This window comes from Podarcis tiliguerta, assembly GCF_965153285.1.
Source record: "Podarcis tiliguerta genome assembly, chromosome: 11".
NCBI lineage: Eukaryota > Metazoa > Chordata > Lepidosauria > Squamata > Lacertidae > Podarcis > Podarcis tiliguerta.
Genome location: NC_139544.1, coordinates 35,084,683 through 35,107,541, shown reverse-complemented (window position 1 = coordinate 35,107,541; position 22,859 = coordinate 35,084,683). Strand labels below are relative to the sequence as shown.

At 43.7% G+C, this 22,859-nt stretch overlaps 1 protein-coding gene and 1 long non-coding RNA gene across 9 annotated transcripts in view; one reads left to right on the top strand and one right to left on the bottom strand.

Annotated features, from left to right (window-relative positions):
* The first annotated feature begins 7,119 nt into the window (after positions 1–7,119).
* POC5 (POC5 centriolar protein) overlaps positions 7,120–22,859 on the top strand; it is a 34,892-nt gene continuing 19,152 nt past the window's right edge. Inside the window, exons 1-8 of one of the 8 annotated variants that reach the window (XM_083404018.1) lie at positions 7,203–7,239; positions 9,571–9,671; positions 10,997–11,122; positions 12,317–12,419; positions 17,243–17,353; positions 18,228–18,424; positions 20,403–20,579; positions 22,324–22,440. In XM_083404018.1, coding sequence (XP_083260144.1) covers positions 17,257–17,353; positions 18,228–18,424; positions 20,403–20,579; positions 22,324–22,440 — 588 coding nt within the window. In that variant the 5' untranslated portion in view covers positions 7,203–7,239; positions 9,571–9,671; positions 10,997–11,122; positions 12,317–12,419; positions 17,243–17,256. Of the gene's footprint in view, positions 7,240–7,267; positions 7,573–8,203; positions 8,250–9,568; positions 9,672–10,993; positions 11,123–12,316; positions 12,420–15,160; positions 15,314–17,242; positions 17,354–18,227; positions 18,425–20,402; positions 20,580–22,323; positions 22,441–22,859 lie in introns of those variants that run through there. The other 7 variants (XM_083404013.1, XM_083404012.1, XM_083404011.1 and 4 more) reach the window with 7 other exon arrangements.
* LOC310660166 lies at positions 13,184–14,963 on the bottom strand. Its single transcript, XR_014503264.1, has 2 exons — positions 14,576–14,963; positions 13,184–13,656 (listed from the first exon to the last, which is right to left on the bottom strand). It is a non-coding gene; the product is annotated as an uncharacterized lncRNA (long non-coding RNA).

Sequence of the window (22,859 nt, the reverse complement as noted above, 5' to 3'; positions counted from 1 at the left end):
CTTGCCTGCAGATGGTGCACTGGTTTCTTCCCTAGGCGTCTTCTTTCCCTCCCGTGGACACCCTCTTGCATTTTTGGCTTTCTGGCTGCTGGCTGTCTGAAGACAAACCCCTAATTATTTTGGCTGGGTCCTCTTCGAAAGAAGGATTCTGATTTAAAGTGCTTGGAGGTCTGTGGTCCTGTACATTGGATGACTCCAGGAGGTCGTACAGTCAGTGGGTGGGCCATCAAAGTGGAGTTTTAGCTGCCTCAATTGCAACATCAATATTGTCCGCTGCCCTGAGGGCATGTATCTTGCGGATTTCCTCAATGGTCAGTATTGTAATCCTGGGGCTTTTTCAATCCCTTGGGTTTAATTGTCTCTTTTTTAACAGTTCTGTCCTATGCGGCTCTCAAAGCCTTCTGCTCTGTTTCTTTCTGTCTGCCAATTCACATCCTTGCATTGTGCTGCTTCTAGAACCAAGAAGCCACATCCAGCTCACTGTTTTAAATGGTTCTACATACTGGAACACTCTGTCAGACTGCTTACTAGTCCATCTTATCTCTTTATCTAGAGTTTTTCTGAAGTCATCATCATCACAAACATCATCACCTTCCTCTTCACCTTCCTTGCTTGCATCAAAAGGGGGTTGGGGAGGGGCAGAGGGGGGAATCTTCTCATTTGGGTCCTCAGTCTGGGCATTGGGTGGAGAGGCAGCCCTATTTGGTTGCCTTGGCGCAGTTGCTGCATATGGTGGTGGTGGGGTAATTATCTCCTCTTCCAGGACTGGCAAAACTGGTGGCTTTTTAACTTGTAATTGTACTGAACACAGTTTGATTTGGGCAGTCACAATTCTATTTTTCCGAAGCCATGAGGGATTTTGATCCACATTGGCTTTCCAGATAGAAATATAGGGAATCTGATCTGTGTGGGCCTTGAAAATGTTACTCCATAAAATGTTGACCAAGTTTGGATCAAAGGATCCTCCAGGAGGCCATTCTGGTAAATACGAAGGCCAGTCAACTTCACATAAATGTTGGAGTCTGTTTTTTTTTTTGAGTTTACATCCCCACTCTTCTGCTTTCATGGCACTTTTCCAGTTTTCCAGAAAGCTCTGTAGTGGTGTCTCAAGAATTGTTTTACTGCTTTTATTTCCCATGACTCTGGGATCCTGGGGACACTGGGACACTCAGCCCTCCTAACGTTATTTTCTCTCACTCAGTCACAGGCCGGACGTTGCTTTCAACGTCTCACACACTCAAAACATTCACTGGAGTGTCCCCACACGCACATTCAGAAAAAAACAAAAAACCCATGCACCTCCCCCAATCCCCTTTCCCTCCCCCAAAAAATAACCACAACCGGCAGCGCTTAGACTTCGACCGGGGCCCAAGAGCACTCTACTGCTTCTTCTGGACACAAAAAGAACCATAACCGGCAGTGCTTAGACTTCGACCGGGGCCCAAGAGCACTCTACTGCTTCTTCTGGGCACAAAACTAACCGGCAGCGCTTAGACTTCGACCGGCGCCCTGCAGCACCCTTTTTGCTGCTTTTCTGGGCAATACCAAAACCAGTGGCACTTCTTCTACCCTGCTGGCGGAGTTGATCAGACTCTCTTATTGCTCCCACCTATCCCTGTGGAGCTTACCTTGTTCCTCGAGGTACCTTCTTTCTGCACGGCCGTTGCTCTTTCTCTCCGTCACTTGTCGCGTGTCCACTCAGGAACGGGTGGCCAGTCCCTCCCACGAAGTTGGCAGGATGCGCGCTGGAACTGTTGACCCAGGATCCTGAGCTGCTCGCCTTGCAGTGACGCCCTGGACCTCTTTGTCCCTCGATCTCGGGGAACGTGCTTATTCCCGGCCGATGCACCAGAAATATGTAGCCTTTTTAATCCACGGGTAGGAATAATTGTTGCACCCGAGCAGAGACAAAAGGAGCCAAACGACACCAAGGGGTTAATCCAGAGAAAGAGCGTTTTATTCTGCCATCCGGAAGGGCAGAGGCACCTGTGTGATTCAGTTCACAAAAGACAGGCCGCGCCGAAAACATTTTACAAGCAGGTTTTATCCTTTTTTCAAACCCCTTTTCCCCTCTCCCCCTTCACACATTCTTACATAGAATGTTGCTTTTTCGTTCCCTGGTTCTGTTCCCGGAAGTATGTTGCAAATCAATGTACAAGGACAAGGTTGCTTAGATCTGGGAACCCAAAAGGTTTTCTGTTCTCAGCTCTAGGTTTGTTACAGCGTTTTTGTTACAAAGAGGACTGCTTAGCTTGTGCTTTTTGTCTTAGAGGAAATTGCAGTTTTTAAAATGCGTACGCCGAGGCCTGGCTGGGGGGGGGGGGGAATTCACAAACAGTTTTTAGGGCTTTCTGGGGTAACCTAACTGTACCCCTTCACCGGCACACAGCTTCCGGGTCATGTGGCCAGCATGACTAAGCCGCTTTCTGGCAAACCAGAGCAGCGCACGGAAATGCTGTTTACCTTCCCGCCGGAGTGGTACCTATTTATCTACCTGCACTGCATGCTTTCGAACTGCTAGGTTGGCAGGAGCAGGAGCAGGGACTGAGCAACGGGAGCTCACCCCGTCCTGGGGATTCGAACCGCCGACCTTCTGATCAGCAAGCCTTAGGCTCTGTGGTTTAACCCACAGTGCCACCTGCGTCCCTTAAGTGTGACTTAAGTGGATGCCAAAAAGAGTACAGGAAAGCTGTCGGCCTGATGTCAAGAGGCAGGGGTGCAATGTGGAATAAAGTCATTTCTGAGGCCCCTCCCGGATTAGGGGCCCTGAAGCATAAGCTTCACTACTTTCATAGGAGATCTGCCCCTGTCCAAGCTAGTTAGCCTGATGATAAGGTGAGAGAGGGTGGTTTGTTTTGCCTTGTTCCTCCCACTTCTCTTGGAAAGCTGTTCTCCTCCCCCACCTGCTGGCCAGATCCAAAAGTGGACAGGACTGCTGCATCTTTTAGTTCTGCTGAAGCGGAACCTTCAGTAGGCACAGCTTGCATGACACAACTGTTAAATCCTCTTTTTCACCTATCTGTGCAGAGAAGGACAGGAAGAAAGTGGGAGTTAGGCAAATGGGAGAATTCGACGTTGCGTATTCCTCCACTGCCTCCCTAGGAGCAACCTGGAAACCAAAGGCCTGATTCATTTAGCATTTGGGGATCTCCTCTGCATTTTATAATTTGTGCTACAGCCACTGCAATGTACCAATTTGGCCCCAGCCTTCCAAACAAAGAGGGCTTGTGGTTTCGTTCTGTTTTTATTGTGTGTAGTATTCATGGCATTATAGACTGAGAAGCTTTTTACTGCCATCCATTTAGCTTTCCCCCTGCTTGCTCTTTATCATGTTCTGGATCTTTACACTGATTCACATCCCTTATAAGAACAAAGTCTGTTTGACACTACTAAGGAATCTTTATTACCTCCTAGTAAAATCCAGTTTATAGCTGTTTCCCCTCACAATGTCATATGTATTCCAGTCACTCCTCCGGTCTTCACAAGTGATCATCTGTCAGTTCAGTGGTGCCTGAACAGTATTGTGCGTTGCCACCTGCTGTAGAAGTGATGGAAATTTCTTCAGAGAAAGAAAAGTAACACAGTGGTGTATGTCCAGCTCAGACAGTGGACTAAATCAGTGTTTCCCAACCGGGATATTCCAAGGGGGGCACAGGTGAAAACATGATGCTAGGGGGCCACAGAGGGAAGTGAGAGAAAAAAATCTTTATAACAAAATCCTAATTGACTGGCTTGGGCACTCACAAGCACGTAAGGGGGCAGCCCAGAGCTTATTTTTGGCACGTGCATTTTCTTTGAGCAGTCCTAGTTTGTTTCCAGGTGGAGAGAGTGATTGCTGAGGCTCCCAAGTGCATGGCTGAGCACTGGTGCTCCTGACTTGCATTTTGTAAATAACTGTCTACTCAGACAAAAGCTGCACTGAGTTCAGTGTGCCTTACTCCCAGGTAAAGGTGGGGGGGGGGCTATAGTGTTTTATCTAGGCAGCCAGGGCTCCTCAGGTTGACAATATCTTTTTATACCAGGTCAGTGAGGGCCACTTGCTTTTTTAAATTCTCCCATATATACAGAACTCCCTGTGCTCCTTTTGCAGACCCTCCAAGTATCCCTATTTTCCAGGGACAGTCCTGGATTTACAGAAGTCATCCCAGTTTCTGATTTGATCCCGGGATGTCTCGCTTTTCCTTAGGACATGCCTATTTTCATCTGAGAAATATTGGAGGGTATGGTAGGACGTCCCTATTTTTATCAGAGAAGTGATGAAAAGAGATTTTCAGTGTGAGGGCCATGTCCCAGTAGCTCCACTGCCTATATAAACTAAAATAGCCATACTTACTCACACATGCACTGGGTTCTGCCCAACGGGGGGGGGGGCAGTGTGCATGTGTGATGTCACACGATGGGAGGGGGCTTGCTGGGGCCAACCGCAGCCACAGGGAGGCCCGCTGCAGCTGCAGAATATTGAGGGGGCCTGGCACCCTGCTTGAAAATTTGGGGGGTCTCGGCCCCATGCCCCCACCTATATGGTGCCTCTGCTTACTCATGTGAAATCCTAATGGGACAGATGGATTCAGCAGGTGACATCTTTTGGGGACCAGTACCTCAGCAGAACCCACCACTGATGTCTGCCCGGGGTTGCCGTGAGTGCCAGGTGGCTGGGTCTTGGTATTAGTCATTTTAGCAATGCTACATTGGGTTACTGTGGGAAATTTCAATGGCAGTTTGAAGGTGCCTGGTCCCACCAGACAAGTCTCAGAGGGGCTACTAACATAGGAAGAGTCCAATCAGAGAGCACTTTGCCAGGTGACCCATGAAACTTAAAGCCAGTCATCATTTGTCAACATCCATCTCTTTGGAGCAAGATGTGGAGAGATTTCCATCTGGCAGCTCCACTGTCTCATAAATGCACTTTCTAGTAGAGACTCAGTTCTGCGCGCTTCGTAGTTATTTATAAGGATAAGCTTCATAGTAGTTCTGTAAGTTGCATTGTGGAATTGTCCGTAGGCTGCCTTTAAAATGGTACATCGTAGACTGCTGCAAGCAAGAATGGGAAAATAAAAGGCTTCATTCCTCACAATTTTGAATAATAGATTTCAGCAGAACCCCCAGTTCTAGCATGAGAGATGCCTGATAATGTGCACTTTATTGTTCTTTACCTCTGGATGCAGTGGAAATTCATAGCGCTGGAGGCAAAATATGTCATCACAAATACGTTATTGGTGTACACATTGCCATTAAGAGATCTCTAGAAATGCCAATCTTTTGAACTCATTTCAGAGGAGGCTTAGCTGATTACCTGATCTCTTTCATTTTGACAGTCATTTGTCAGCTGATCAGAGATATTCCACAATGATATTTTATTGAGAAGGTTAAACAAGGGGGTTGGGGTGGGGAGGCAGGGAAGTCTTCTTTCTAACTAAGTAGGATCTGCAGGAAGATACTGCAGTGTGGAGTGCAATAGTGTTCTGGACAGCCAGCTCAATCATTACGCTGCCTTAGCTTCTGCCAACCTAGCAGTTTGAATGCATATCAGTGCAAATAGATAAATAGGTAGAGCTGCAGCAGGAAGGTAAATGGTGTTTCTGTGAGCTCCGGCTTCTACCACGGTGTTCTGTTGTGCCAGAAGCGGTTTGGTCATGCTGGCCACATGACCCAGATAGCTGTCTGTGGACAAATGCCGGCTCCTTTGGCCTGAAGAGAGATGAGTGCTGCACCCGTCACCTTTGACTGGACTTAACCGTCCCAGGGTCGTTTACCTTTTTTTTTAACCAAGTATGCTGTTATTGTAAATCTTTTTTTTAAAAAAAATCCCTGTAAGATTAAACATTAGCATTTTTATTTTTGTAAATGTGCTGAGTAATTTAAGCTGGAACTGTTTTGGGAATTTAGTATTGAAACCGATACTCTTACTGTCAAATGCAGTGTTCTTCGCAAGTCCTCAGATGCTGTGCATATGGGGACCGAAGGTTGAAGAACAATGTCCTAATTTGTCATAAATGCTTTTAAGATTTGTTTAAAGGAAATCTTAGCAGCTTTCCATTTTGGAGGTTTAAATTATTCACATGGGCTTTCCACTGGGCTAATGCCACAGAATGGGAATTCACCTTTCTCTACTTCCCCCTGGAACTGTCCATGCATCCTCAAAATGTGTTGATTTGTACACCATAAGAACGTAAGAGACTGATGGATCAGACCAGTGGCCCATCTAGTCCATCATCCTGCTCTGATAGTGACCAACCACCAGGTACTTAAGGGAATCTCTCAACTGCACTCCCTACAACTAACCCTTAGCAAGTACTTCAGCCTCGCTGGCATTTTAAGTATTCCCCAGTGCCTTTACGATAGGAAACTCCATTATTTGTGAGGAAAGGCAAACGTAGCTTAAATTTTGGTAAAATAATCTGCTAAACCTCCGCAGTACAGGAGCGACTCTTGGTCATTACGCAAAGCAGGAGAACCTGGAGAATGCAGATGCCTTCCTGTCTGCCTAGGAATTTGTTTACAATCCCACAGCTTGGCTTTCTTCAGCCTAATTTAGTCAGGGAAAGTATTTCTGTTGCTGCTGCTGTTAAGCAGCTGGGAACGAGAAACCCTTAAGAACTAATGCAAATCATCAAGGGATCTTCCAGAAGATCTTTCTGCCTCCCCCTAGACCAGGCGGAATCTTGATCAAATCAAGCACCTCCAAGTCCCTCTTATAATTTAGACTGCAATCCGGTGCACCCTCATTTCGGTGCAATCCCCACTGCGCTTAAAGGGGGCTCGCGCGGTGCTTCTGAGTAACCACAACAAACCCTCCAGCTACGCTCCGCCCAAGCTTAGCCCCTCAGGCGCGCCCCGCCTTCTCCTGCCCTTGTCACGTGGCCTTACCCCTCAACTGCCTCCTCGCTACCCGCCTCTCGGGCCCGGGCTCCCATCAACAAACCAATCAACACGCGGGAGACGGCCCGTTCTGTTACGTCAGAACTCACGCTCTGGAAGCCCTTAAAAAAAAATTCCCTAGCCGAACTGCCCTTGCTTCTGGGGTTTTAATTGGCCTTCGTCACCAGCAAAGCCCCGCCTCCGAATGCGTGTCCGGAGTGCCGATTGGCGATCAAGCGGGCTGCCCGACACTGCCCTGTCAGCGGGTCTTTAACAAGAGGACGGGGACCAATCACAGGCGCCCTTTCTTTCCGGGCTGGCCGTTTGAAACTGTCAGGCTTCTCTTGCTTGGGGAGGTGAGGAGCGGAGGAGGCTGCTCAGGTGAGGGAGGCGGCTTTCGGGCAAAGGGGCTGCGGGGACCTCGAGCCAGGGGCAGGCTGGAGAAGCGGGTCCCGGAGGCGCGTCACTTTCCTCGCGTCCTGACGCGCAATAAGCGCCATTCTAAATTCTGCATCTGCCCGTTGCCTAGAGGGGCGAAAGCGTCTCTTCCCTTCTCTCCGTGCAATGCACCCTTCGCAGCACTTCCTTCTAATTGCACGCTTCTGCCTGGCGCCTTCTGAGGCCTGTTGCCCCCTTTCCGTCTCCCAGTGCATGCACTTGTTTGTGCCTACTCAGAAGTAAGCCCCATTGAGTACAGTGGGACTTTACTCCCAGGTAGGTCTGTAAGAACTGCGGCTTTCCTGTACCAGTGTACCTAGCGACGCTCTCTTTTGGGTTGCCTAGAGGAAAGCAGGAGTTGAAGGAGATGGTGAGCGTGAGAATTGAGCCCGTGTGGGAATTGAGGGCTGGGCTGTACAGGAGAGCAGGCTTCATCATCCCCACTCGATGGGTGGCCTTGGTCCAGGCATAGGCAAACTCGGCCCTCCAGATGTTTTGGGACTACAGTTCCCGTCATCCCTGACCACTGGTCCTGTTAGCTAGGGATCATGGGGGTTGTAGTCCGAAAACAGCTGGAGGGTCGAGTTTGCCTATGCCTGGTCCGTCACTCACTCTCTCAGCCTAACTTGCCTCACAGGATTGTTAAGAGGATGAAATGAGGATGGGGAGAACCATGCAGGCTGCTTGGAGCTCTTTTTTTGGGGGGGGGAATGGCGGGGTGTAAATGTAGTGAGAAATAAATAAGTAATCAAAAATAATGTTGCCGCTGACAGAAGACCAATACAACAAAAAGGGAAAAATCATATGGGTGTGATTGTCAGTCCAGTAGCCTTACTGCTACAAAATGCTTGCTAACATGCCTTTTACACTACTGTTGTTAATGCGCACAACGTATGTTTTTTCACAGCACTTTAATTCACATTCCATGAACTTGAGCAGACCCGTGCTTGAAGGTACATGTGTGTGTACAAGTCTGTTGGGTTGCCTAAGCAACCTGGTTACCTACTTTTCCCTCATGGTAGCTCAGTCGTTTCTTACTCCCAACCTAAGCCATATGAGCTGACTTGGTGACTATAGAAAAGTTGCTGTCTCCCTCTCTTATGCCCTTATTTGAAATTTGGAGATGAGCTTCCTTGCAGTCTTCTTGTTACTGTGCGTGATATGCTTTAAACACTCTTTAAAGTGCTATAAATTGGCTACTTTGCACATTTTCAGGACAGCTGGATAAAATTGAAATATGGCCGCCTTAACCTCCTGTGTCTGCATCTGTTGTGCATTAGCCTTAAGCAACACTTTAGAGCTGATTAAGATAAAAGCTTGATTGAAATAGGAGCTGAAAGAGTATTTCTGCATGCTGTTGGTACCTTTACTTGAGTAATGCTTCCCCAAAAGCAGTGAACTACTCCATTTGTCTTAATCAAGACCTGCAGATTCTGCTTACGTGACCTTTGAAGACTCTTTACAGTTATTCAAAACAGGTTCTTGCCAAATAGGCTGGATCTGTGTTATAACTTGAAAGAGTTTCTAGCAGGCTCCATATTTGGAGGGTGGAAGCTTACTGTAATGGTATAAAGAAGGTGATTATATAGACCAAATTAGGTTATTCTGCAATGCAAGCTAACTTGCTTCTAGTTAACCTGTGAATATGTGTTAGAATGTTTTATCATGGTCGGTCTTAACTTGTACATTGCATTGCAAAAGAAAAAGAATGGTATAGAGACACGGAGTCAGGCCATGTTTTAGATTTTTACCTCTTTTTGTTTTACTCAGTGTTCTAATCAATATTATTAGTTTTTTTGTTTCTGGTGCTTATTTATATTTTATTGAATAATCCCACTTTTCTTTTGAACAAAACTCCAAGTCATTACCAAACGAATAATTAAAAACAATATCAAATCCTATGAACAGTAAATCAATAATAACAAAACAGCAATATCACTCCCCAAAAGCAGGGAAAGCAACAAAATCCCTTATGATTTTATTCAATATAGTATTCTAGTTAGTGTAAACAGGAGGTGCAGATTCTTCTGAGAAAGCCAACCTTATTACACTTTTTTGGAAGAGAGTGGCAAGTAAGGAAGTACTCTGCTTCCTAGCCTAAATGAACCACAAATATTGAACTAGAACTGGTTATGGAAAAGTTTGTGACCCCATAAGATTACCTGCCTCTAGTTTGAAGCCTATTAATGATTTAGAAAACGTTTGGCCAATATGAAGAAAAGGGATTTGGATAAAAAATGAAGTTCACCCTCTGGAATTTTTTTTTAAAAATAGGTATACCTTAGTGTGGGATGTCATCATCTGAAGAGAACAGCACAAGTCCAGTTTTGCCAAAAGACTCTGATCGAGGGAGTTCTGTTTCTTCAGAACTTCAGGTAGGCTTTTTAAAGTGCATGTCTTGAACTGTTAACTTTCATTTAGATCCTATTAACCTGTAAATCTAGCAGAATGAAACAGTACAAAATGTCTGTGGAGAAAAATAAGTGTAGTACAATGTACATCTTCGTAAATAAATGCATCATGTCGATCTTTTATAACTGCCACAATTGGATGCTCAAATTTCTAGTCTTCTGCTATGTATTTTCATCTAAGGGCGGGCACAACTCTGCCACACTAGGCTGAGGTAAGTCTGGCAGGTGGACCAGCAGCTATGGCTCTGAGTGGCACTCTGCACATGTTTGTTCAAAGCATGCTGTTAGGAACCAGTAATGTTTGCACATTTGGACTACAGATCAGTGGGTCTAATCCTCCTGATGGCTATGCACAGGCCTAAGCTAGCATACAGTGGTACCTCTGGATGCGAACGGGATCCGTTCCAGAGCCCCGTTCGCATCCTGAAGCAAACACAACCCACGTCTGCGCGGGTCACGATTCGCCACTTCCGCGCATGTGCGTGACATTTTGAGCATCTGCGCGAGCAGCGAAACCCAGAAGTAACACGTTCTGTTACTTCCGGGTCGCCACGGAGCATAACATGAAAACGCTCAACCTGAAGCATATTTAACCCGAGGTATGACTGTAATTTGAATGTTGGCTGCTCCCTGACTATAGCTCTCCTGAGGAAACCAGATCCTTAGCCCATCAAGAAGGCACACTTTCTCAGTCTTGAGTGGGCGTCTGGGTGTCAGCCCTTCAGAGAGGGAGAGCCACCTTGTTGACTCTGAGTGTGAGTACTTGGGTGAAGAGGTTGGTTGTTTCAGGATGATTGCTGAAGTGGCTTCTGAGTGGCAATATTGTAGAAGCTGTGTCGTAAGTAATATTATTAAATTTCTGTCCCACCCTTCTTCCCAAAAGAACCCAGGGTGGCAAACATCAAAATGACTGAACAATACAATTTAAAAATAAATAAATAAGAAACATTTAAAAATACTTAGAACATCTAAAACATTTAAAAGCAATTGTATCTCACAGGTCCTAATTTCAATTTTACCCTGGCCAGTATCTTTTAGCCATCAAATGTTGGTAATAAACAGGAATGTTCTAAAATTTCTTCTGAAAATCAATAATGAGTGAGGTGGGTGCACCTCACCCAGGGAGCACATTCCACAAATGAGGAACCACCACTGAGAATGCCCTGTCACAGGCCAATTCCAACCAGGCAGCAGCCAGAGGCAGCACCACCAACAAGGTTTCCCCTGCTGATCATAGGCCCTGAGGTGGTTGAAGTAGTTACCATAATAGTGTTGCCTTCTCTCAGTAGCTTTGCTATCAAGGACTAAGTTCAGCAGCAACAATTTAGAAGACTTGTGAGACACTTCTTACCATCTGCTTCCCAGTTGCCACCACCAAAGAGACAGAAGCCCTGTGAATCCAACCCTCCCCCTAGGTATTATTACAGTATTACAATTATTACTCCTACTATTAGATATTATTGTCAACATCTACTGTTGGGTGCAAAACCAGCAGTGATGTCCATTGCATGGGTATTTTCCATGAGGCCACTGCAGGTGGTGGGTTCTTCTCTTGGTGGTTGAATGAAGGTGAGGCTCTGTATTCTGATCCATGTCATCAGATCCCAGAGCCCTCACTTTTGGTATAGCTGAGAAAGGACTTAGGTTGGCCCAGGTAAGAGAGGAGGTTGAGATGCTGGCCCCACAAGTGCACTGCGTACTTCTTACGCCATATGAATTTCTTGGCAACTATATTCTGTCCTTTTTAAATGTGCTGCTTTTCTGGTGCTTGCTCTCTAGTAAGTGTGCTTATGGTCACAGTATTATTTTTATTAGGTGGGATATGTGTTTTAATTATTTCAAGACTAAGTTTTTACTTTCGAAATACTCTTATGAGTTGGTAATTCTGAACCTATTTGTTTTGAGATTGGTTTTTCATCAGTTACGTTTTGATGAATTGTTTAATGGGCTGTTACCATATAATGCCTTAAAGTAGTGCCTAATTTTGAATTTGTTTGTGTGTTTGGTGGTGCTGTGTTGTTGTTTTTTATATGACTTTGTCAGTTTTGTTGTAGTCTTGAGCATAATATGTGTTAATACAGTATATAAATAAAACAGACATTAGGTGTTAGTGATTTTAGTAACTCAGTTTAAATATTGGGAATGGTGTTTGAAATACTAACAAGCTATCACAGTGGGAGGTGGGGAGAATAGGAGGGCTGAGAGGTGGCAGGATCCCAGAAGCCATGTCTTTCTCCATTCAGCAACTAAGAGATTTGGCAAGCAGGGAAACCTTGAGACCAGCAGCCTGCTTTGTATGGAAAAAGGAATGAGCAAGGATGGAAATAGAACAAGAGCAAGTTAAACTTCCCGCATTTTGAACTTTTGATTTGGCATCAAATTTTGTAGTTATTTGCGTTACGTTACGGCCCCCTAAGTGGTAAACAAAATATTAATGCATAGAAAGATACAATAAAAGTACAACGAATACATCAAGACAGTTTCCCAAACAATACGATAGCAAAAGCAGAATGCGTGATAATAGCCTTCCTACGCGTAAACTGGCACAAACTGTCGCACTCAACCTAGTCACTGCCTTTGACATCAGTCTTGTGGTCCTTTTATGACAGGATGAATATGAAGAGCTGCTTCGTTATGCTGTAGTTACCCCAAAGTTTGAACCAAGTGTATTACGGCAGTCGGATCGCATAGAGGTTCGCCAGCAGTCTGCAGGTAACTTGTGATAGAAAATGGATATTTATCAGGAGATAAGGGGAGATTTGTTTTTTTATGAAAGGAAGTTATCTCCAACTCTCTGAAATGCCAGTGCAGGAAAGGGTGTTACTACTGATTAGAATGAAGGCTCTCCCATGCCTTATATTTTGAAATGGATTACCTTGACCGGTATGTGAGCATATTGCAAAGGCTGGCAATGACATTTTATTTCTCTCTCTTTCATGCTCAAATGCTCTGCTACCAAGTAAACCACATAACCCAGATGAGGATGACTTTGTGTTGTCCCACATGAAATATACTCGTCCTTTGCCTGATCTTCAACGAACCATTCTAAAATTGTCAGTTTCCCATTGGCATGATATCTAATTCATGGTAACTTGTTAACTCATAATATGATTTACTTCAAGGAGATTTCACAGCACATATTCATTTGTCAGTTTATATATGTGCTATATTTTTATACGTTTGCTAAGCAGAGTAGACTAGTTCTGGCCAAACTGAACATTTAATTCTTCCCATCTAGTCATTATGTTCCTATAATCTGGCGCCTTGTGGTATTTTTCTTTCTTGGAAGACAGGAGTGATAGACTTTTAATGATTTGTTTCAGACATTGTTTTTAGTTAACAATATATATCCTGAGGCAATTTGGAAAAGTAACATTTGCATTAATATTGTTTCCTTTTGAAAATGTGAAATAGTTTTAATTCATGTTAATGCCTTTAATCATTCAAGGCATTCAGAAAGTATGACATCCCTATAGTTCCAATTTTTACAGGCATTTATTCAAAATTACAAAAGTTTGTTTATTTACTTTGCAAGAAAAACAAACTAGGACAGTTTGAAGTGGCAAGATTGTATAGAATCTTAAGAGATGCAGCAGTTCTTAATAGGACTTGGTTTTGCTCATATAAACAGTGGCTTCAGGACCTCTTACGATTCTTGGGTCTTCAAATGGATGCAGTTCTGCTTCACTATCAGCTTGACTAGTGATATGAAAGTCTGGGGAAAAACTGGAAAAATAGGGGATGGACCTGCCCCCACTTTTTCTGGGCTTCTTTCCAATATTTCTCTTTGTTGTTTTCTGCACCTTCACGTCTTTAAGCTTGACACAGCAGCACAATAACACCCACACTCTTTTTCTCTTGCTTGTACTCCTGAGACATATTTTAGACATAGCCAGGTTTGCCTAAAAAGACACGCTGGGTGTTTTTGTCTGGGAAATACAAATCAAGCCTGAAAAACAGAAGTATAGATAATGGGCCTTCACTACGTTTTTAATGCTTACATCGCTAAGACCTTTCTTTTCTTTTTAAAACACCTTTATCAATTTAAGAAATGACTATCTCCATCCTTTGTCAGCAGGGTGGGGTCACAACAAATACATACATTCTTGAATGTTACATTGAAACTGGGATTCTACCTGCTTGATATCAAGGTTCTAGGTTTGTGTGCTCCTTATCTGTTTCGCCCCCCTGTAGGTAGAAGGCTACTTTTACCAGTCTTTACATTTAACATACATAATTTATTGTGTTATACCTTGTTAAACCTTCAGTTTTTGCTTTTCTATGATCCAGTTTGAACATCATGGCAAACTATAGATAATGGTTTTCCATGATGGTATAGAAGACTCCCGCTTTTCTCTTTCCCCTCTAGCCCAGTAGTCTTTAACATTTTTTGGACCCCAGGACCCACTTTGAACCCAAATATTCATTTGGGGACCCATTTCTTAATCTTTTACCACATACCTGCATGGTGTTAGTGCTCCTGTTGCAGTCCACCTTGGATTAGGCCGGGACCCACTGCTAGATTTCCAACCTATCAGATGAAGACCCATGCTCTAGCCAATAGGAGCAGCAAAGCATGATCCCCGGTTTCATGTTATGTTCTAACTAGGAATCATGATTTGTTTTTACTTCAAACTTTTTTTTAATAAAAAGATATACTGTATACCCTGCTTTTCACCACATCTGGGTCTAAAAGTGGCAAGGTTTATTCTTGGCTCATGACCCTAGTAATGTGGAGCCAGACATCTTAGTTTGTTGCTCCTACTGGCTAAAGGAAAAGAATGAAGCAGGGGCCTTGTATAAAATCATGGAAAACCCATTAACTATGTCTTAGCATGCCTTTGTCTTTCAGCTGATAGTCATCTTACCACATTAAGAGTTTTGCTGTTACATTTCTGAACCTTCTCCTTTTTTCTTCTTCCAACATCTATTTCTTCTCTCCTATATTTCTTTCCTGATCATTTAGCCTTTTTGCTTCTTTCCTTGGGTTCACATTTCTACTTGTGATGTTGAGTGTTTGGCCACCCACTGGATCATACCAGAAGCCTTGTCTTTGTCTCTAGCTTGGAGCTGTGGCAGGTTCCTGAAGTTCCACAGTTTCATTTCATAGACAACAAAATAAAAGGTTTAGATAATGACGCGTCTTGAGTTTTTACTGCAGGGTCTTCACGTGCAAACATATTTTACTAGCCTTGTATGCCGAGTGAGGGACAAGCACTTGAGGGTAAATTGGTCCTTTTGTCACTGAGCAAGCGTGAGTCAGAAGACCATGCACAAAATAGATCTTTAAACAACAAATTATGTACAGCAGCAAAACTGCTGGAATTCAAATTATTGCAAGACTCTAGAATTCTACAGTAGTTCTAAGAGCAGTTGTAAGATGGTCTGCTACTGGATATGTACTCACATCCTTAATGGGGAGGGAACGCTTTTGCAAGCTAATATCAGATTAGCTGCAGTTGTAGTAATCCCAACCTGTATGACGAAACACCATTAGGAATTTCTCCTCCTCCTCAAACCATCTGGAGATCACAGTGGCTTTCCTACTGCTGAGCTGACATTGGAGCCTAACAGCGTCTTGCGTGAGCCCAGCTCATTCTTCTCTAGTAAGTGTGTCCAGTAGGTGATGAAATTTCTAGTTTTTGGCAGCAAGACAGTTACCAAGCAGGCAGCCTTCATATTCATTGAAGAAGAAACTGACAAGAGTTTATAACAGCCATCTAGTTCACAGATGGAGTTTAATTTTGTAGCTGAAGTACATTCTTGAATGCTTATGCAAAATGGCCCCTTCTAAAATATGTAGAACAAAACCCTGGGTTGGATCCAGTGAAGTCACTGTGGGAGTGACTTCTGCACAGCAGAATTTCCCCTCATCCACTGCACCCCCCAAAATCTGATCGGGGTTCCCCAGCACATTGGGGAACCAGTGTGGTGTAGTGGTTAAGAGCGGTAGATTCGTAATCTGGTAAACTGGGTTCGCGTCTCCGCTCCTCCACATGCAGCTGCTGGGTGACCTTGGGCTAGTCACACTTCTCTGAAGTCTCTCAGCCCCACTCACCTCACAGAGTGTTTGTTGTGGGGAAGGAAGGGAAAGGAGAATGTTAGCCGCTTTGAGACTCCTTCAGGTAGTGATAAAGCGGGGTATCAAATCCAAACTCTTCTTCTTCTCTTCTTGCAAGTTCTTCCACTCATACAATGACACTGTTAGATTCAACCACCTGAAAGTCACTTCTGCAGTCCTCTCCCGTTTCAAGGGCCCTTGTGTCTGAGAGTGTTTAACAAAGGCATGAGTATCAAGCATAAAGCCAGTCTTGAAAAGGATGGTCATATTCCCTTATCATGGGATGTCTGTAGGTGGAGTGCTTTTGTGAACTCCCACAAATGCATGCATAGAAAAAGGGCATGAATTCCCAGGGATTTGGGCATGTTGGGGAGGAAATGAAAGAGAAACTTGTAGTTCTTGAAGCAAACCTGGCTATGTAGGTATGGATACTGCAACCTGGACTGGCATATTTCCAACTTTATGGAGCCTGGTCATCCAAAGCAGCAAGTACGTAGAAACGTTCTGGGAAATATTGACCTCTTATTTTTTTTATCTGCCTGGTTTTACCCAGCACACACCTGCTTTTCATTAGAATTATGAACTCTTCATTTGGGATTGCCATCGTCTCATAAGCTGTAGAGTTTTAGTACTGTGAGCATCCAGAAGAGTTGATGCTTTTGCAAAAATTTTGAACTGAAAAACCTGTTTTGTGGATTAAATCTAGTATGCTTTGGTGGGAGAACTCCAATTACTAATAACAAGCCTTCCTTTGAAATGATAGATCTAAGGATAACAATTATCTTCAAAGAAGCTTCCTGTCCTATAAAGAAGAAATATCAGAATAAAACAGGCTGCTGTGTTAAATCTAGCATTTGAATGGTTTTAACACTAAAATTTAATTTCCTGTCCTGTGTTATCTGCTTAGTTAATTAAATCTGAAAACTTGTAAGACTGATGCAATAAATTACTGAGCAGTAGTGACTCATCTCCAGGCGGTTAAGTGCTGCTTTCTCAAGGTGCTGGTCCTCCAGTATTGAACTGTTGCACTTCAGTGGATCTGTGTTAAAGCTGACTTTATCTCTTGTCTATGAAAATATATTGCCAAACTTTCTACTGTGTTGTTAGCAGCCCCTTGTGATTTTCTAATGCTTGGCATTTTATTTTATTTTTCACCCAGTAGATCTAGCATTTAGTGAAATTTCCCTTTCAGCGGAAAGTAACAGACTTTGGAACACACACAAATAAATTGTTTGTTCCTCTTCCTCAGCTAAAAGGCTTTGGAGAGCTCTGGTGCATAGTTAGTTACACCAAGACTGCAATCCTGCTACTGCTTTCTTCCATTCTAACAGTACTAGGAGAGCATATTGGGACCATTTTGTTAGTGTTGCAATCCTAGTTTCAGCTTCCAACATAAGAATATTTTCATTAGTGGTATTCTGAAGTGCCCTATACCAGCCTATGCAAATCTGGTCAATCCTCATATTTGAAACAGGAATAAGTCCAGTAATGGATGAATGCAGACATGAAACGGCAGCAGTGAGACGGAGGAAACATGGGAGACCTTCTGATTTTGCTACATCTACTCGGACAACAAGGATAGAAGGTATAACTTAACTGGGGTGAGAAATAAGATTTTGACTCATGTATCTACTGCTTAAAAACTCTCATCAAGGTTCAGATTACAGATACGGCACATAGGGGTTTCATGCTTTTCTTTTTCAAATAAATGCTGTGGTTATGCTGAAATAGTGTCTGGCCCAAACTAACTTCATGGGTGCCTAGGTGTTTGAACTGACTGTTAACACACAATTTTACCTGCAAATTTGCTCAGTGTCCAGCCTATGGTCTCTCGAGTGTATGTATTTCTAGAATAGCTACTATGTAGAGAAGCATGAGGGGTGATCTTTACATGGAATGGGGCATTGCCTCTTCCACCACCACCACCCCATGATAAATATCCCTTCTGCTTAATCTCAAAACTGCCTCTCCCCCTTTTTTTAAATAGTTTCTCTTACCATTGGGGGAAGGTGTAAGAAATGCTTTGCTGTGGAAACCATCTTTGTTAAAGGGGTTCTTTATATCGTGGTTCAACTATGCACAGTATATAATTTCTGTGCAAGGACATAGCAGGAAGCCATTAACTATGGTTTAGCAAATGGCGACTTCCCAGGGTGGCCTTAAGGTATCAGTCTCTTAAGGTCAAATAGCTTGCTTACAGTGACCAGCAAAAACTTCCCAAGCAACAACTGTGCTATTTTGTTGCTGCAACAGAAGGTGTTAGGGCATCTAATGAAGTCAACGAAAGCATACCCTGTAATAAATTTATTTTCCAATTAAGATACCACAGTACTTTTTGCTGCGTTGAAAAAAGCCAACACTGACTTTGTAAGCCTTTTGTTTGACTTGCACCAAGTAAGTTCAGTGACAGGATATGGAAAATCTAAATGCTCTTTTCATGTTTCTTTTCTTTTTTTCAGTTTCAACAGCAATAAAGGAGCCGGCTCGTACGAACGTGGGGGGACTTTGCCCAGTCCGTTCAGAAGACAGCTCTTCAGAAGGGTCCTCATCTAGTCAAAGAGATATTCAAGAGTCAAATGTGACTGATTTAAGCCTTTCAGATGAAAGAGTGACCCAAATAGAGAGCATACTTGATCTCTGGAGTGGAAGTCTTAAGGTATTTAACTTTGCGTTAATTATAAAATCATCTTGCAGATAGCTTTGTCTTTTGCAACATTTTGAATATTTAGTGACAAAATGTGCATGGGAAATGCATGTTGAGTGCTTTGGCCAAGTAAAACAAAGTGTTGTTTTCAAAAGGCTCTAAGTCAAATCCTGTACTGTTCGCAGGGCCTTGACCTACCTGAGCAGTACTGAGCCACATGCCTCAGGTGGCAGATTGGGAGGGGTGTGGCTCATGCTCCTTCCTCCCCATATGCCACTACCATGGCTACTCCTCCCCACCGGCCACGACTGCTGCCTACCCACCCAAGCCCCTCTTCATGGCATTGATCTTGCCAGTCCTGCTACCACTAGCACAGTGGCAATGCAATGTAAGCTGGAAGCAAGAAGAGATGGTGCGGTCTGCCCACCTCAGCTTGTGCAACTTCTTGCGCCAGCCCTCTGAACAAAATCCCCTGTTCTAGAAATGTTTCCTTCTATCACTCCTTCTGCGAGGTTTTATAAGATTAAAGAACCAACCTTGACTGAGTGGCATTTGAACACATCCTTTGTGTGTAAAAAATGATCTTTTGATCTCAAAAGTTAGTAATGTCAAAAATGTTGTTCAAAAGGAAAGCATCTGAGAATCTGTGTGTAATAAACCCCAATGAAAGATACACTGTGCTGTTTTTTAAAATAGCAAAACAGCTTCAGAAGCAGCAAATTTAGACTGTAGGAGTAGGTGGGGGCAGGACTACCCATTGTTTCGCTGTTCTAAAACACCCAGCCCCAGCTGTTCTTCCCCAGTGGAGCCAGTGTGGTGTAGTGGTTAAGAGCGGTAGTCTTGTAATCTGGGGAACCGGGTTCGCGTCTCCGCTCCTCCACATGCAGCTGCTGGGTGACCTTGGGCCAGTCATACTTCTTTGAAGTCTCTCAGCCCCACTCACCTCACAGAGTGTTTGTTGTTGGGCAGGAAGGGAAAGGAGATTGTTTGCCGCTTTGAGACTCCTTAAAGGGAGTGAAAGGCGGGATATCAAATCCAAACTCTTCTTCACATGCAAATAGACAAGAGGGCTCCGCTGCTCTAAATTCTTCTTCTAATATTGCTTTTCTGCTACCGCTTCTTTTTTTGAAGTGCTATAGTCTCAGTGGCTGTGCATCGTGTCTAGTTAGAGGAAGGTTAGTCAATATGTTATCCTCCTGATGTTGTGGGCTACAGTTCCCATCATCCACTTGATCACTGGCCAACCAGCTGGGGCTGATGGGAGTAGTATTCCCAAACGGCACACATTGACGTCCGCTGAGATAGAGCCTAAGGGCTGCAAGTCCCTCTGAAAGAGAAAACAGCCTGGACTGCAGATTAGAAACCAAATTCCCTCCACTTGGAACTCTGAACAACAGCTGTCAAAATATAATTACCCTCCTGCCTTCTTAAGATTGGATTACCTGAGTGAAACGTATATGGAAAAATTGGCATTTGAATGAGCCATTTGCATTGGACTCGCATATCAAAGCAAGTGAAAAAACAAAACCATCTGCTTTGTGTTTCTGTGATACTGGGCTCTTGTGGTCCAATGTTCTAATTTAACTGCTCTTCAGAGAAGGCCCTGCATAGGTTCTATGGGTTCATGAATTTAGATGTTCAAAGCTGACACCTAAACGTGAGCCAGTCATGTGAATGATTGTTCCATACTGCTTTTATATTGCTGTGCATCACCCTGATATTTTGTGGAAAGGCAGTATATAGATACTTTCATAAACAATAAATAAATGTCATGTACCAGAGAGCCTGAATGTGTGTTGTGGCATGTGAAAAAGATGTGCTGCCCTCTTTCTGCTCGTACATACTTCTTAATGCAGCATTAATATCGGTTAACTTTTCTGTGGAATGTGGAGCTACTTTCTATAATAGCAGTGATACATTTCATTGTATGTGTTTGGTGGGCTAGGGATCGCTCAATTTCTTCACTAAACTTCCCCCTTTAATTCTTCAGACCAATGTTCTGACTGAACTGAGGAAATGGAAACTTCATTTCATTGAACATCACACGCTAGAACTGAGACAAGAAAGAGAAAAACATGCAGCCCATGTGAGACAATTGACCAATCAGATGGAGAACCTGAAGGAACTGCTGCATACATATGAGATTTCAATAGGGAGAAAAGATGAGGTAACACTTTTTGCTAATTTATTGTAATAATTCCTACGGTGTTGCAAATTAGCTGCTGGGCTAAGTTCAAGGTGCTGGTTTGGGTGCATGAAGCCCTATACAGCTTGGAACTAGGAACCTGAAAGATTGCATTGCCCCTTATATACCCAGTCAATCACTCTGTAGGTGAGGGTCTCCTGTGGATACCATCCTATTATCTTTATTCATTCCTTCATATCCTGCCTTTTCCCCAGAACTAGGACTCAAGACAGTTCACAACAACTAAAACAAATACAGTCGTACCTTGGAAGCTCCTGCACCCAATCGGAAGCCGCGGAAGCCTCGTTAGACGTTCGGCTTCAAAAAATAGTTCACAAACAGGAATAGTCACTTCTGGGTTTGCAGCGTTCAGGAGCCAAAACGTTCGGGAACTAAGCTGTTTGACTTCCAAGGTACAACTGTACAGATAAAACATGCATAGCTAAAAACATATAAAAGGTTATCATTAAAAAGAAACTATGTGAAAAACCCCTATTAAAATGCAGGTAGAAAACATGCATGCTCACACTGAAACAGCAACAGTACAGCACACTATCAAGAGCCCTTTCCTTAAGAGCAATCAGTTCCCCAAAACCTGGTGGAATAAAACAGTCTACACCAGGCAGCGGAAGGACAACAAGCCTGTGCGCAGATTCATGTGAGAGAATATGGTCCTTCAGATTGCCTAGACCTGAGCCATATAGGGCTTTATAGGTGATAAGCTGCACTTTGAATTGTGCCCAGAAACAGACTGGTAGCCATTGGAGCTGTTGCAACAAGGGAGTTGTGTGCTTCTATCAGGTCTGTTCCGCCCAATGTAGGATTCAGCCCTTTAGTGTTGTGGCACCTTCCCTTCAATATTATACAGGCACAGTCTCAGCCCCTACTGAAGACCTTCCTCTTTCAACCAGCCTTTTGAGCTGATATCTTTCTTGGTCTGCCTCTATATTGGAATTGATTTTAAGATGTTTTATCAATTGTTTGACACCTTGGCCTCCTTTGGGAAGAAGAGTAGGGTAGAAATTTAATTAATTAATTAATAAGGAAAGGTTTACCTGCAATCTGAATCCCTTTTTCCTCCTTGGCTGCTGAGATGATTCCTAACACCAAACCATTATGTCTTGATCAGTTAATGTATCTCTGGGTTGCCAGCCATTTTCTTACTACTTGCTTATGCCACCATTGAATGGTGATTGGCGTTGGGTGAGATGCCTGCTATGAAAGGGAACTGCAGGTAGTGCTTTAATGGCACTGTCTGTCAGATTTTTTTGGATCAATTTAAGTAAATTACTGTGTAAGGTAAAGGTAAAGGGACCCCTGACCATTAGGTCCAGTTGTGGCCGACTCTGGGGTTGCAGCGCTCATCTCACTTTATTGGCCAAGGGAGCTGGCGTACAGCTTCCAGGTCATGTGGCCAGCATGACGAAGCCGCTTCTGGTGAACCAGAGCAGCGCACGGAAATGCCGTTTACCTTCCCGCCGAAGCAGTACCTATTTATCTACTTGCACTTTGATGTGCTTTCAAACTGCTAGGTTGGCAGGAGCAGGAACCGAGCAACGGGAGCTCATCCCATTGCGGGGATTCGAACCACCGACCTTCTGATCGGCAAATCCTAGGCTCCGTGGTTTAACCCACAACGCCACCCGCGTCCCTAAAAATTACTGTGTAGCAGCTGATAAATGTCCTCTATGCATTTTTCCCATTTTCTTCACTTTGCTTTGTTTAGATAATTGCCAATTTGACACATGCAATTGAGAAACAAAAGGACAGAATAGAGCTAATGAAGAAATTCTCAAAGTGGCGCCTTCAGCATTTCATGGGCAAACAAGATGCCAGACATGAGGTAAACATGAATGTTGATAGTTGAATTTCTAAGGATTAGAACTCTTGCAGGGCCTGTCGATGAAGAATGTCTTGATTCTTTTAAACAAACAAACAAAATCCTTCCTTTAAACTAAAATGAATAAAAAAACTGAACAAATCTGCAGTTTTCAGTCTGTCTTCTTGGAAACTGGTGCCCTATTTTCCTTGAAGCAACTAACTGAGCTATCAACAGGTGGGGCAATGCAAAGGTAACATCTTGCACTGAAAAGATTATGCTTGGATCTTGTTCCCATGAGACAATGTGCATGGAAAAATTAAAACGTATTTCATTAACGCTTTTTGCTACTCAGTAGCAACTAAGCATCTTTGTCTGAATTCTAACATGACAGAACACCAGCACATCCACTAGCCCAGCACTTGTTAGGCAACGCTGTGGGT